The sequence below is a fragment of the Strix uralensis genome, chromosome 1, assembly GCF_047716275.1.
Source record: "Strix uralensis isolate ZFMK-TIS-50842 chromosome 1, bStrUra1, whole genome shotgun sequence".
Taxonomy (NCBI): Eukaryota; Metazoa; Chordata; class Aves; order Strigiformes; family Strigidae; genus Strix; species Strix uralensis.
Window position 1 is genome coordinate 131,876,611 of NC_133972.1, and position 14,840 is coordinate 131,891,450.

Genomic DNA, 14,840 nt, shown 5'->3' on the forward strand with positions numbered 1-14,840 from the left:
TTAAACAGGTGAACCAAAAGGGGGGGAAGAAAACGGGACTCTTCATTTTCTTCTTCAAACTTTTGAAAATTCTTAATTACATCTTAAATACAGCATCATAGGGCATGTTAACAGCCCCTTAGGCTTTCCATAAATGCTTTTCCTGTTAACATAAAATGTGATGTGCTTGGTTGTTGTTTGGTTTCTGCATGTGCAATGGCACTGAGAGCTGTCGGCATTGTACAAAGCTTGGTTGCAAGCTCGCTTCCTGTGATGTCTTCCCATATGTCTGTGTCTGCTGCTATCATTTGTTATATATATATATCTGAAGTGCTAAGGCTTGGACAATAGGCCCAAGCCAGAGTTGACCTATAGATGAATCCTGTATATTTTATAACTGATAACCATTGTGCTAACAGGTATTATACTAAGTTATAACAAGCCACCTATTCTGATGTAAAAAGTGGAAGTGTTGAAGCCTGAACAACAGGCCCTGAGCCGAAGCTGCTAACTCAATGTAATCATTAGTGAAATATGTATGAAAGATGTAGCTATCTTGAATGTGTATTTATCTTTCTTTGTGGGTGGATAAAATAACAGGGTTGTGGAGACCCTTGTCTGGCACTGTGGTCTGATGTGAGACCTTGTGCCTAATCCAATTAGATAAGCAGAGGAACTCCCTTAGCTTCTCCCTGGAGTCCTGGCCAGGCTCTGGGGGGGGAATCTAATGTGAGAATGAAACCAGGTATTTCTGCTTAAAACAAAAGTGCCAGCTATTCTGGCTTGCTGATTTTTGGGTATATAAGGCTGGACCCACTCACAGCAACTTTGGAAGCCTCACCTATGGGTGGATGCATCGCATAGGATTTCCCACTTGCTGGGACAGGCTCAGAGTTCAAATTTCCCCAGTGACTGCGGATCTGGATGACGGTAACATATGCAAGTGGTGATGTATCTTTCTTAATCACTATTCTCTCTCTCAGGTAGCAATGATTTGCTGCATTACCCTGTATTTTCCTATTTGTTTAAGTGCACTATTCTGTCTTTTCTTACTGTATTCTGTTATATTATTTAGTTATTTCTAGTAAAATACACCTGCTCTTTTCACTCTGGTGTCTGAGTTTAATTGGTATCCCTAATCAGCAAAACAATATCTATCTTTGATTATATTTTAAAATACATACTATGAAGCAACATGAAAGGTAACGGACATCCATTTCTACATAATAAATGAAAATTTAAGAAATCCCGAGTTAAATCTTTCAAAAATTCTAAGAAATCATTTCTTCTTTCATACATAATATTAAAATCCATATGCCGTCATCAAAGCAGGGCTGTTCTCAGTCATTTTGGCTGCTTAAACCTGGTATTTATTTAGTTAATCAATTTATTTGGAGTGTACGGTTGAATGTGTTACATTTGTAATGTTTAGACATTCTGGAAATACAGTAAAAGAAACTACAGCCCCAATTCACCATGAAATTTAAATATGTACCTAATATGTAAGTATATGCCTAAGCCATAAGTATATGAACAGTCCCACTAAGTTTGATTTATAGGCTCCTTAAAGTTAGGTGTGCACCTAAGAACACTGCTACATTGCATCTCTTCCTTTCCAGATCTCATGTGGTGGCATTTTCACATGAACCTTCACATGCTACAGAAAAGAGATTTAGGTGCGTACAAAACACACATATCAGCATCAGGATGTTATAAGCAAAGTAATTTCTGAAACCAGGGAACATCCCAGAGTATTCTTTGTAATTGTAAAACTGGGCTAACATATGGAGATACTTGATTCATGCTTCTTTTCTAAATTTTAAAGGCAAGTTTATAGTTCAAAACTGTTTCTATGTGAATCTACATGTAGGCCTATAAATAAAATAATCCCAAACTAAAGAAGCACGCAATAGCTATTTATACTCTGTATGTTTTTAAAATATATAGTATTTTAATATTAATTTTCTAAAATGTGTACCAATTTACCAATGTATTTTTGATTTGTGCTTAATTTTCTGAAATATTGGTCTCATTGAAAGGAAATGCCTTCTCCCTTTGCAATGAAGCATCTCAGTCATCAGAGCATACAGTGGCATGTGCCTGTTGTGAATGAAGCTATTTGGGCAAAAAGGCAATTAAGTACTTTAGTGTGTAAATATTAAACATACAGCCTATATTACAACTTCCACTGACACCTGTGTGTATAGTTTAAACATGAATCTATTGAAAACATCTAAACTTGTAAAAATTTGGTAAAATAGTTCTCACTTGCTGCTTCTAAAGAAATTGACTGCACATGCATGTGCATGTGCCTGAGGGCACTGTTTTAACACGGAAACACGTTAAAGTCAGCGGAAGACATAGTAGTGAGACTATGTCAGAGTGAATGAGAAAATAGATGTTCATCAGATTTTCCATCAGGTCGCTCCAGCTTTAGGTCATACACATCAAGACAGAGAGAAGCACGGTGCAGGAAAAGGCACTGGGTGCCTTTGGGAGAGAAATAAAATGCGTATCAGAAGGTAGTTAGAAAAGAAGGGGGAAGGAAGAAAGGAGGAAAGGAAGCAAATCTGCTAGCAGATTCACCAGATCTTCTGGAAGAAGTCACCAGAGAATTCCTTATGGCTGAGGGACTTCATTTATTTCTAAGGGGTGCTGGTTAGGAGCTCTGCTCAGCAGGAGAGACTGGCCTGCTGCAATCCCTGCCAGGGTTCTGCACAGCTCCTTCATGATGCAGAACTGCTCCCCAAAGGACCGACTGTGGAAAGACAGGCAAGCTTTTGTGCCAAAATACCACCACAGGGTGTCAAATCCCGGTACAATGAACTCATTCGATCTCTTTGGTTACTCTGAGCTAGAAGAAAACGCAGAAACATCAAGCACCAAACTGCAACTGTCAAAAGTATTGCCAAACAACAGAAAATAGACCTGGGAGTCGTTTGGAATGAACGCATGCAAAAATTCATTAGACCTGTAGAGTATAATGATATTCTAATAGTGAAATGAGAGAACTACAAGCAAGAGCTTGAGTGTATTTTGACAGGGCAGTCTATACAATATAGCTAAAGAAGACTGGGAAAAACCATCATTTAGGAACCTGAAGAAATTAAAAATACTTTAAAGAGAAGAGAATTGGAACCAGAAGCATATTTCCTGGACTTTTAGGTTTGAGTTGATAACAGACTACAATGAAAAAACAGAAAGAAAAAAAAAAAAGTATTCCTAAAGTAGGCAAAGGTGATAGGATATTGTAAGGGGGAAGAAAGGAAACAGGAGTTGTAATTCAGAACAAAGCAAAAGCAGTACTTGTGATACGCATAAAAGTGCTTTCTTTAAAGGAAGGTGGAGAAAAAGGAAGCCAAGAATAAAATCTCCTTCAGAGAAAAATTAGCTTTACATGAGAAATGAATGTGTCTGTACTTGGTTTATGAAATATGTATTGATGTCTGTGATCACATTTTTGCCTTCAATTATATTTTGTAATTAATAATTTCTGAGGTTTAGTAACAACATTGGCTTGCTGAATGCATGCTGGTTTGTACACCGTGTGTATACAAACTCTTCTGGCCCCAATACAGCTCCATAGAAGCTATGCCAGTCTAACACAGGAAATTTGGTTCTGTTTCTTGAAAGCAATTTCTTCAGCAGTTACATATTATTTGGGATCCTTTCCATTTGTTATCTTTTAAGTGGGAAAACAAACAGAAGACATTCCTCTGGAAGTATCAAACAGCCTTACATTTAATTTAAGTTTACATGTTCATCTATTGCACTGCCTTCGTTTAACAGACAGCTATTGTTAACATGAAAATCAGTGGGGAAGAATATAATTCCCCCCACAAATGCAACAGTAGCTGAATCGAAGAAAAACAAACCAACTAAACAAAAGAAATAAAAAAGGAGAGAGGAGAGAGGAGAAAAATGGGACAGAACAGAAAATACAGACAAGAAAGTGTAAAACTCTCCCCATCACAACAGAATGTGAACAGCTCCCCATCACAACAAAGTGAACACCTTTCAGGTTTCTAGGTCTGATCTAAAGCCCACTGTGGTGAACTGGAGCCTTGCTAGGCAATGGATCAATCCCTTTGGTCAAATTCTGCTGCTGAGTGAAGTGGCTGAGGGTAAACATACCAGAAAATTTGTCCTGCCCCAACTGGAAGAGGGAGTGGAGGATGCAGGGACACTTGGCCCCAGCAGTTACCTCCTCCAAGCTGGCTAGCAGTGGGGTAGCCTTAGGCAGGCTAGCATGACCTCTGAAGATGATGTACAGCTAGACTGACACCATTTATGTTCTTAAATATCTACTGCATTGCTCAGAGGTACTTTCTGCCCTTTTAGTACGTTGGACCTTGATCTCCGCCATTTTACTCCCTCCATCATCAATCTGACAATCTTTGAGTTACTCTCTTACCCCACCCCCAGCCCGAGCAGTTTAGGCTAGGATTTTGGCTCTAGGAGCACAGTTGTTCCCCCCCACCACTTGTGTATCACACTATAACCTCCGTTATACATTTTTAGCGTCTTTTCAACTTGTATATGTCAAGAAGACTCAATTAAAGTAACTTAAAGTGCACACTAAACCATTTTATTAAAGATGTAACTATAAATAGAGTAACACTGGAAACTTGTTGGTATATATAAACCACCAACTTGCAGCTAAATTAGCTTCATTATTAAGCACCTTCTCTGCTGACAAGGTAATCTTAAGTGAATATATTGTATTATGTATAGGTGCTGACTGAATTATTAAAAGATACCTTCAGAAAGAAGCAATTTGCATTAAAAGTCTAAGGCAATTAAGATCATATGGATTGTAATGAGAACGAAATTAATATGGGGTTACAAAAGGAATAGAAATAAAAGTACAGCTATACCACTGTAACAGAGATTGCAGAGCAAATGTGTATTATTTAAGAACCATTATGTGATGATGTAATTAAAGACTCTTGTAATGTGTGACAACATGCAAAATAACGAGCCAAATTAGTTTTATGTGTGCTCTTCACCTTTCAAAGTTTGATTTTTGTGTGCTCAGCACTTTTTGAATAATGCAGTAATGCATGTTGTAGTCTTCTCTTGAAATCTGGGGTATATATCAGTAAAAGCTAATTTCCAAAAGGCAACTTTATACTTACCATGCACATTTAAGAATTAGAAGGCAGATTTTTCAGCTGTCCATATGACTTCTCTGTAATTAATGAAGTTGAAGGGGCTGTATTTAGTCACATACCTTAACGTCACAGTGCCCTATCACACTCTCACTAGCATTCCTACTAAGATATTCCAGCAGCATGGTTGAACTATCTCACTGCTCTATTTTAAGGAGGGAGAGGGCACGCTTATAAAATATTCCAGAGGTGGGGGAAAAGAAAAAAAAAAAAAAAAAAAGTCGAAGAGGTCAATCAGTTGTTCACCCCTCACGTTTGGAGCTGCAGGGGAACAGAGAGGACAGAAGGGCCGAGGGTGGGTGGCAAATGGTCCTCCCCCCGTCCGCGTAATTCCCGGGTGACTCCCGGGGGCTGGAGGCTGGTGGTCTTCAGGGCCCGGGTAGCCACCGTACACCTGCGTCCCCCGCCGGGCTCCGAGGGCGGCGGCTGCCGCGGGGCCGCCCGGGGGGTCTGGGCACCCCCCGCCCCGGCCGGCTACCCCCGGCCTCGGCCGCTCGCCGCCTGAGTTGAAAACCGCAGGCTGGGCCACATCTGCCACCGACATACCCGGTGAGCTCCGAGGAGCGGCCGCGCTCCGGGGGCAGCCGGAGCTGCGGGGAAGAGGCGGGGGGAGGGGGGGGTGGTGAAAGGCATCGTGAGTTCGCCTCGTGAAATTTTATGCATAAAATGCGATTTCTTCGGGTGGCGGAATAAAACGGTGTCTCCTCACCTTCCCCCGAACGCCTCTGAGAGAGCGTGAGTCACGGCATAATTCGGGAATTGCACCTCGCAGTCGCATTTCACAAAGTTTAGGGCAACTACGGCGGCGTGTCCTGCGGGACTTGCCGGGCCGGGGGGGGTCAGCGCAGCCACGCGGGTACCAGCCCCCCCCACCGCGCTCGGGCGGCGGCGGCTCCCTCCGGTCCGAGGATCCCCGCTGCTCGGGGTGGGGGGTGGGGGGGCCGCCGCCCTCCTGGCCGCCCCGTCCACACCCATCCGCGTCCCGCCGCTCCCCCCCGCGGGGCAGACTCCCCCCCAGACCGCTCCGAGGGCACCGGGGGCGGGGGGCGGCAGCAGAGCCGGCAGCAGCGCCGCGGCCCCGGGGGGGCACCGGCCACACCCCGCCTCCCCCCGCCGACCCGCTCCCTCGCCCTGCGGAGCGGCCGCCTCCCCGCCGCCGCGCCCACCTCCCCGGGCCGGGCAGCGGAGCCACCGCCTCCCCACCCCCGCCCCGTCCCGCCCCGCCGCCGCGCTCCGCACCCTCGGGGCCGCGCCGGGCCCTTCCCTCTCGGCGGCCGAGCGCCCCCTTCCCCGCCCCTGCGCCAGCGCCGGTGCCGGTGCCGGGCGGGGGGCGGCGGCAGCGAGGGAAGAGGGATGAGGTCATCCTCTTTCCCGGCGTCAGTCAGCTGGGTGGTGGCGGCGGCGGGTGCGGGCGGAGGCGGGCGGGGAGGCGGGGGCGGGATGCGCTGCTCCGGGCAGCGCTGCCCTGCCTGCTCCCGGCTCGGGCAGAGCGCGGCGGCGGCGGCCCCGGCAGCGCCGGCCCCCGCGGAGGCGGCGGCGGGGCGGGCGGGCTGAGCGCGGCTCCCCGCGGGCGGGCGGCGCTGCGGGCGCGGCCGCCGCGGAGGAGCCGCCCGCGGGCGCGCAGCCCGGCGCGGAGTGGGGACAGGGGACGCGGGGAGCGGCGGGTCCGCGGCAGCTGCGGCGGTGAAGGGCGGGAGGCAGGAGGCGGAGGAGGAGGAGCAGGGGGAGGCGCGGGATAAAGGAGCGCTCGCTGCTCCCGCTCGCTCTCCGGCGGGGCTGAGGGAGGCATCATGGCCGCGAAGTCGGACGGGCGGCGGAAGATGAAGAAGGGCGGCGAGGTGGCGTTCACGCCGCTGCAGAACTCCGAGCACTCGGGCTCCGTGCAGGCGCTGGCCCCGGGGCTGCCCGCCGGCGCCGGGCCGGGCGGCGGCAGCGACGACGACGAGGCGCCCGGGGGCGGGTGCTGCAGCGGCGGCGGCGGCGGGGACGGCTCGGGCGGCGGCTCCCGCTGCTGCTGCTGCTGCTGCTGCGGCGGCGGCAGAGGAGACGGCGGCGGGGGCGGCGGCGGGGGCTCCCGGGGCTCGGGCGGGGGCTCGTCCTCCTTGTGCCTGCGCCTGGGCAGGGAGCAGCGGCGCTACTCGCTGTGGGACTGCCTCTGGATCCTGGCCGCCCTGGCCGTGTACTTCGCGGACGTGGGCACCGACATCTGGCTGGCGGTCGACTACTACCTGCGGGGCCAGCGCTGGTGGTTCGGGCTCACCCTCTTCTTCGTGCTGCTGGGCTCCCTCTCCGTGCAGGTCTTCAGCTTCCGCTGGTTCGCGCACGACTTCAGCACCGAGGACGGCGGCGCCGCCGCCGCCGGGCACTGCCCCGCCGCCGAGAGCAAGCTGCTGGTGAGCAGCGGCTCCGCGGCCGCGGACATCGACGCCGCTCGCCCCTGCACGCCGCAGCGGCAGGCGTCCACCGCCAGCAAGAGCAACGCCACCAACAGCAGCAGCAACGGCAGCAGCAACGCCGCCGCCGGCGGAACCGCCGGTCCCCGCGCCGGCGGCGGCAGGTCGCCGTCCTGCGCCTTCTGCATCTGGCTCCTGCAGTCGCTCGTCCACATCCTGCAGCTCGGGCAGGTCTGGAGGTGAGGAGCGGGGCGGGGGGGAGGCGCGGGGGCCGGGACAGGCTCCCCTCGCCGCGGGGGAAGGAGCCCGGCGGCGGGCGGGACCGCGCACGGCGAGCGGCCGCCTTGCCGCCCGCCCTCCCCCCGCGCCGGGGTCCCTCGTCGGGACAGCGCGCCCCGGGCCGCGAGTGGGCTCGGGGGTGGCCGGGCCGCCGCCGGGGCCGAGAGGGACCCCGGGCGCGGGGTGTCGCGCCCCGTCGAGGGGAGCCCCGCCGCGTCCCTGAGCGCCCCGCGCCGCACGGGCGGCCGCCGCCCCGGGAGGTGCCCTGAGCGCCCCGGGAAGCCTGCGCCAGGGGCCGAGTGAGAAACGGGAACGGGCGGCGGAGAAGGGGAGCACCCCGGGGATGCGCGCGGCGGAAAAGGGGAGCGCCCCGATAATGCGCGTCTCCCGGTCTCCTCACGTGGGGCCAGGACAGCGCTACCGCCAGCGGGGAACTTCACCGGCAGCGGAGAGTTGCTTTCCAGAAACTGTCGACGAACGCCCCGTTGCCGTGTTTTGGTATTTATGTGGAAATAGGCGGCGTGCAGTCCGCTCCTCGCTATGCCTGGGCGTTTTCTATATATGTGATGTAGTAAAGGGATGTCTTTAAATCAAACTTTTGAGTAGCTGCTCTCAAAGACATTCACAAGCGACGTAACGTGCGTTACGGAAAGGCTGTGCTGAAGTCGGCTGTGGAAGGCACTTGCTGAAAAGGGGGATGACATCATAGTTTGGAAAAGTAATTTTAAGCACATTTCCAGGGAAGATTCATCTGGAGGCCGAATGCCCTGCAAGTACATTTAGTGCTGCCTGGAAGTGCAGAGTTCAGAATGTGTAGCGGTGTGTAAGGAGTGAAAATTTCCACATAAAATCGTAGAAGATAGATGCTATGTTGAAGAAGGTCGTGCAGTGGGGCAGTGTACTAAAGCAACAGCTGAAAATACTTTGGGGGTTTCTTGTCTGATGGGCTCATATTTCTGTTATGGAAACACTAGTTTGTTACAATTATTTTATTAGAGAGTTTGATTCATTGTTACTCTAAACTGCGAACTCTGGCAGTTTTAATCTCTGTCTCACCCTTTTGGACGAGGACTTTTGCTCTGTATTCGTGCAGCATTCAGTACAGCTCAGTTCTGCTGTGGCCTTTAAGCATCAAGGAATCCAAGTGCTGCTAGACAATAGACCGAAGATCTTGGGATGCCATAACTATCTTTCACTTTCCAGGTTCTTTGGTTTATTATAAAAATTACAATTGTCTAAACTTGTGAAACTAACTCCCAAGTTACAGGTGTGCTCGATATTAACTATGCCACAACTTGAGAAGGAAACAGAATTTTGAATGAAAAACAGTGCTTTGTTCTCAATCTTGTATGCTTGTGTGCTCTACCTCCATGGTTGAACAAAAGTTACATTTAGGACTTTCTGAATGAGATGGTCTCATTGATCCTGCAGAGACAAAAAAGTAGGTACAGTGGCTCAAATTGTACACAGAAGATAAACAGTGTGTATCATGCTGAGTGACACAGAGAGTTTTACAGAGTCTGGCATTGTGACTCTGTATTGGAAAACACAAAGAGCAGGGCTTTGGGTGGAGCAGGGTGCGATCCAATATTGTACAGCACTTCTGTCGGATGAGGTGGTGGGGATTTAGAGCTCTCCAGCTGCTTGCTTTTTGATGAAGCACAACCTCTTTTAACATAAGGTTTGCTCCTTGCAAGAGCACCTGGTCCTCTATATTTAAAACTAGCTGAGCTTCCTATCGTATGTAGCTTTTCTTCATGTTTTATGTGTGGTAGCATAAGACTATCAGAATATTAAATTGACAAAGACATTATTTATGTTTTAGCCTGTTATGCTTTTTTTTTTTTCAGTGAAACAGAGCCATAGAATCGTTTGTCTGTCTGTAACTCTGTAGTATTTATTTGCAGTTTTCCACAAACATACAAATTATATGGTCAGTTGTATGCAGTCTTGCATATCACATGATTGATTGAAGTGACTTCATTTTCATTCCCTAGGTGTATTCCTCATAAGGGAGAGCCTTTGGCCTCATCTAAAACTAATAATCAACACCAAGAAGGAGAGGTGACATTAGCCCTTGAGAAACTGTCCATAAGCGTGGTGTCAGATCTAACACAATTTGTGGAAATTTTCTGGAAAATCCTGTCTCTATTTGGACACTTAATAGTCCAAAACCTCTGCTCCGCAGTGTAATATCTGCACTGGCCTGAGCAAACAGCTTTTGGGCATTTAGGCTGAAGGATGATCTGAAGTGTTTTCCAGTTGCATGTGTTTGGAGACAAACTCCTTCTCTGACACAGCTAAACAGACCGTGCTGGCTGTGTTAGCACCACAGGCGCACACATGCTGGGGGCACCATCCCCACAGTTGACAAAACCTGTGTTACACTTTGTTCTGTGCCTCTGTGTGTGTGTGTTTCCTCTTATCTTTCAGATTTTTCTTTTTGTTTTGGCCCTCATTAAAGCTCTCCTATAGCTACATTTAAGTTTTTTGTTACTTTTTGTATTGAATCCCCCACAAGCAAAAATGACAGTAATATTTCTGTCATTTCTCTGTTGACAAGGAGCCCTAGGTATGTGAATTGAGGTTTTGCATAAAGTCAAGGATATCGGGGAATGAGGAGAGAGGTTTGCTTGTGCCTGATTCCTAATATATTGAGATTGGTGCTCATTCTGCTTTCACTTGGTGTTTGTTGTCCTCAGTCTCCTCTTAAAATGTTGAATTGATTCTTGAGGTCTTCAATTTCCCATTTTTTGTTCCATTGCCAAAGGTTTTGGGGGGAACTGTGACAACTGCTTATTTAAGGAAGCCATCCTAAGGAATGGGGGGCAGCGCTGGCAATCCCAATGTTCTTGGATTAAAAAAAAAAAAAGGTGTAAGAATGTGGTTTTAGTGATTAGTTCTGTCAGGATAATTTTTAACAGTTCCAAAGCTTTTCCTTGTCTTACATTCGAGATTAATTTTTGTTTACAAATATATTGAAAGCCAGATCATTGCAAATGATTATGTGTTAATTTTAACTAAAATGTGCTAATGGGAAATGAATGAGGTCTTTAATGCAGCATGGAACAATGCTGGAAATAGGCAATCTAAAATTACTAAAACAATTTTTTCCTAGAGCATAAAGAAGTGGAGCTGCAGGAGCAGCTAAGCTGCCAATCAGTTCTGAATAAAAACGTATCTTTTTTTTTCTTTGAAATTGGTATAACTTTTTTTTCCCCCACAAATTTTAGAAGACTGAATTCTTCCATTTTGAAGAATAAGCATATAATTTTTCTTTTTTTCAGAGGGTTGGATGTTCACAGACTTCATGATAACTGTCCCTCAGTTAAAATTCCAGTGAAGTCTCTGAGGAGTTGCTTGCCACAGCTGAGTGCAGCTAGTAGGCCTTTGTTGGCAGCTAATTTTATATTAAAATATGATCACTGATGAGATTCTGCCTGCAGAGATAGATACAGATACATTTCCTTATCCATACTTCCAGTGTGTTCTGCTTTTTACCAGTATACGGGTATGGAAGCCACACTATGGAGCCCTGTTCTCCCAAGTCAGTGCTGTGAGAGACACAGCTTTTTATTAGCAGACTCTGGGGAGTACAAGGTGGCTGTAAAGCACAGGGTCTTTGTATTCTGTTGAAAGGAAAAAAGGAAAGTGGATGCTTTAATTTATAGTCTGTAAGGACTATGTAGAGGTATATGGACCAGTAGAATTCAGATAAACTATTGCCCTTTGAGCCTGGCATGGAAGTATGTAACCACTGCCCTTGAGCATCCCTTTGATTCACTAAGCTTCCCAGATTTAGCCCTGGTTTTCAGATTTCACAGTGGATAGCAGGGCTTGGTGAATGGATGTAAGAGATAATAGCAGTCACTTGGCATCCGTGGAGCTGGTTCATTTCCTTGAAAACTTTTTCTCTGGACAAGATTCCTTCCTTTGGGCTGGCAGGATCGGAGAGCGATGCTTGTGAAGCTGGGTAAACGGGTCCCGAGAGCCAGCCCTGGGGAGAGCACACGTTGTGGGAAATTGGGTGGGTGAGAGCAGACTGGAGGACTTGATGGTGCCCATCTTGTGGTGTCTGGAAAGCAAGAAGTAACTCCCCCAGACGACTGTTGCGCCCTGTAGGGGAATGGCTTGAGCGGGCTGCCTTGGTTCTCAGAGTGCTTGGGGTTCCCACGGTGACTGTCATTTTGTCTGAAAGGCTGCAGTCAAAGTGCCTGAAAGGGAACTGTCAAGTTTCTGTAGCCAACAAGGCCAGAGGAAGGGTGAATCAGTGGAAAGAAGAGGCCTGAAATTACACTTTAAAATGATTTCTGGGTAGCTGAGATGATACTGAGATGATTAAGTATATCGCTTTCAACAGAGTGAGGGATTTTGGCTGAGATTTGCTAGCTGTGTGGGAATCCACCTAGAGAAGGAGGAGGAGACGCCAGGTTAATTGCTGACCTTTCCAGCTGGCACTCATCCAGGGCAATTATCTGTTCCAAAGTGGATCTGGTTCCCTGAGAAGTGATGCTATGATTTAGCTCTATCTGTTTATGTGCAATACTCAGAAATCATTACCTTCCTTCCCCTTCCTTGTTCTTATTTGAAAAAAAAAAAAAAAAAAAAAAGTTTGAGGAGAGTTGTAGAGGTGATGCTAGATTCTGGAAGCAGTATGAGTTACAGTCCCTTTAGTGCCCTGTAGAAGGATTTTTCACAGGCCTGGATCATCCGCCAAAGAAATTTCATTGCCTGTGCTCACAAGCTTCACCTCTGCAATAGTTGATGCTCTTACAATTTCCAAAAAAAAAAAAGGGAAAAGGTGTCTGCACAGTGGATAGGAAGTCTTTACGACTTCCTCAGGTGCTCACTATTAAGACTGAGTGGACCCCTAAGCTGGTAGGGGTGAGCAAGGTAGTTCAACTTAGGAAAAACATCATCAGTCTTTAAATCAGCTCAACTCTGTCCTTAAATAGATTCATTTGTTTTCGCACTTTTGCTCTACATAGTAGTTTCGACACTTTTGTTCAGTAGTAGCGTAGGAGTTCAGTGTAGTTAGGTGGTCAATAATTCCAGCTGCCACTGGACTTCACACTGAGAGGTGATAATATCTCAATCTGACACCAGTTTTTCTCACTGTTTTGAAATCTGTCAGATAATTTGTCACATTGAGTCCAAATTTATGAATCATAGCCGTTTCTTAGACAAGATTATTGCATATCCTCCCCATCTGTCTCTTAGAGTAGCAAAATGCTACCACTCAGCAATACCATGTTTCTTTTATTGAGTTACTGCAGTGCTTGAGTTAAAGTTTTACTGGCTAACTATTTTGCTTGCTGTGTCTTTAGGACTCAGGAAGGGTGGTGGTCTGTCAGAAATAGGAATTAAACTTTTCTCTTTTTTCCCTCTGAAGGCAGGATTAGAAGGGGGAGCCCAGCCTCTAGGTTTAAACTTTTGCTAATACATTCAGCAGGATAAATAATCAGTGGGGTTTTCTTTTGTGAAGACAGTGATATGCAGATGAAGGCTGTGCCTTTCATATTTTTTTTGGCAACACAAAAGTGAAGCTTTACTATGTTCTTAAAAATCTCTTACAAGTCTGCATACAAATCAGATTTGGTATTCAGTTTATTCTAATAACCTGAGCTACATGTAAAAGATGCTGATGTACTTTAGAAGAAAGACACTGTACTTTAATAATTAACAAGGGTTCTCTCTATAGAGAATATTTATCAGTTACGTAAGTTTTCAGATTTTCAAAGGACAGCTTAAGCAGTAAAATTTCTGATTGCTCAGTTGGCTTAGTGGGAGAACTAACATTTTATACACAGAATGCTTTCTAGAAACTTACATATGGGAAGAATTTATATTTGGCTTTTTCCAAAACAGTGGAAAATCTACATGATTTTACGGATTTGTGTTTCAGAGGATTCTGTGTTACCATGTATAGATATTATTCTAGAGTTCTCCTGATGCCATGCAGGAATGTCTATATGTACATACCATGAATTCAAAGAAATGTTTACAACATTATAATTTGTTTCTAAATGTTGTAAACATGCAGAAGGAAAGTTCTTTCAATGACATGATTTTTTTTTTGGCTAAAATTTCTGTGTTACTTACATCAGGGAAAGTATTTAGTGCTGAAAGGTCAGTTTGCATGTCCACATCTCCTGTGGGAAAGCCAAGTGTAACATCACAGCATGATCTATAGCTTCAGTTATCCTGCTCCGTATCTTCAGGTTATTTATATCACAGTTTACTTTGTTCAGAGAGTATTCTCCTTGTCAGCTGGTTTAGTCCTTAATATTTGTCCATAAGGATTGACTTGGCTACAGAGATACAAAAGTTCTAGGAAAATGAAAATTAAATCAATTCCTATGTCACTTATAACAGTGTTAGCTCATTCTTCTATCTCTCTGTTCCAATTAAGTAGCTTTTAATATACAGCAGATTAATCACAACAATGACTTACAGTTTCAGTAAACAGGTTGTTTGGGAGGAATTTCAGGCACAGACAAAATCAATAGCTCTTTTGCTTGCATTTCAAGGTACAGTAGAAATTTGTGGTTGCTAAAATATATTTACAAAGTGGTGCCATTTTTGTCCATTTTAGCACAGCTGTCAGTTGTATACATTGTGTCAAGTAGACATAAAGGAGTGGAAGTGGCAAACAGGCTATAAAAAGAACTGTTTTGACTTGCTTTTTCTAAAATGAAAGGAGGCTAATATAAAAGAGAACATGAGGGAGAATTGAGGGAGCATATAAAAAGAAGCAGGCTCTGAAAAGACACAGGAATACCAGTTAATCCTTGTACCCTATGTACCTAACTCCAGTTTATTTCCCTTCAGCTACTGACTAAAGATAGGTTATCTGGATACTTTTCTAAGTGACTGCTTGAGAGACTGGAGAAGGAGGCAGGAAAAAAAAGGAGTTGTATGTCTGGGCAAACTCACAGCGAAATGCTAGATAAACTGTGGTTGCAGTGAGTAGTCATCTGAACAATGATAAATACAAATGGGACATGTCAGTTTGACA

General features: G+C 46.4%; 1 protein-coding gene across 1 annotated transcript in view; it reads left to right on the top strand.

Annotated features, from left to right (window-relative positions):
- Positions 1-6,940: 6,940 nt before the first annotated feature.
- XKR4 (XK related 4) overlaps positions 6,941-14,840 on the top strand; it is a 234,658-nt gene continuing 226,758 nt past the window's right edge. The window contains exon 1 of the mRNA XM_074881358.1: positions 6,941-7,782. Within this exon, the coding sequence (XP_074737459.1) occupies positions 6,941-7,782 (842 nt within the window). The remainder of the gene's footprint in view (positions 7,783-14,840) is intronic.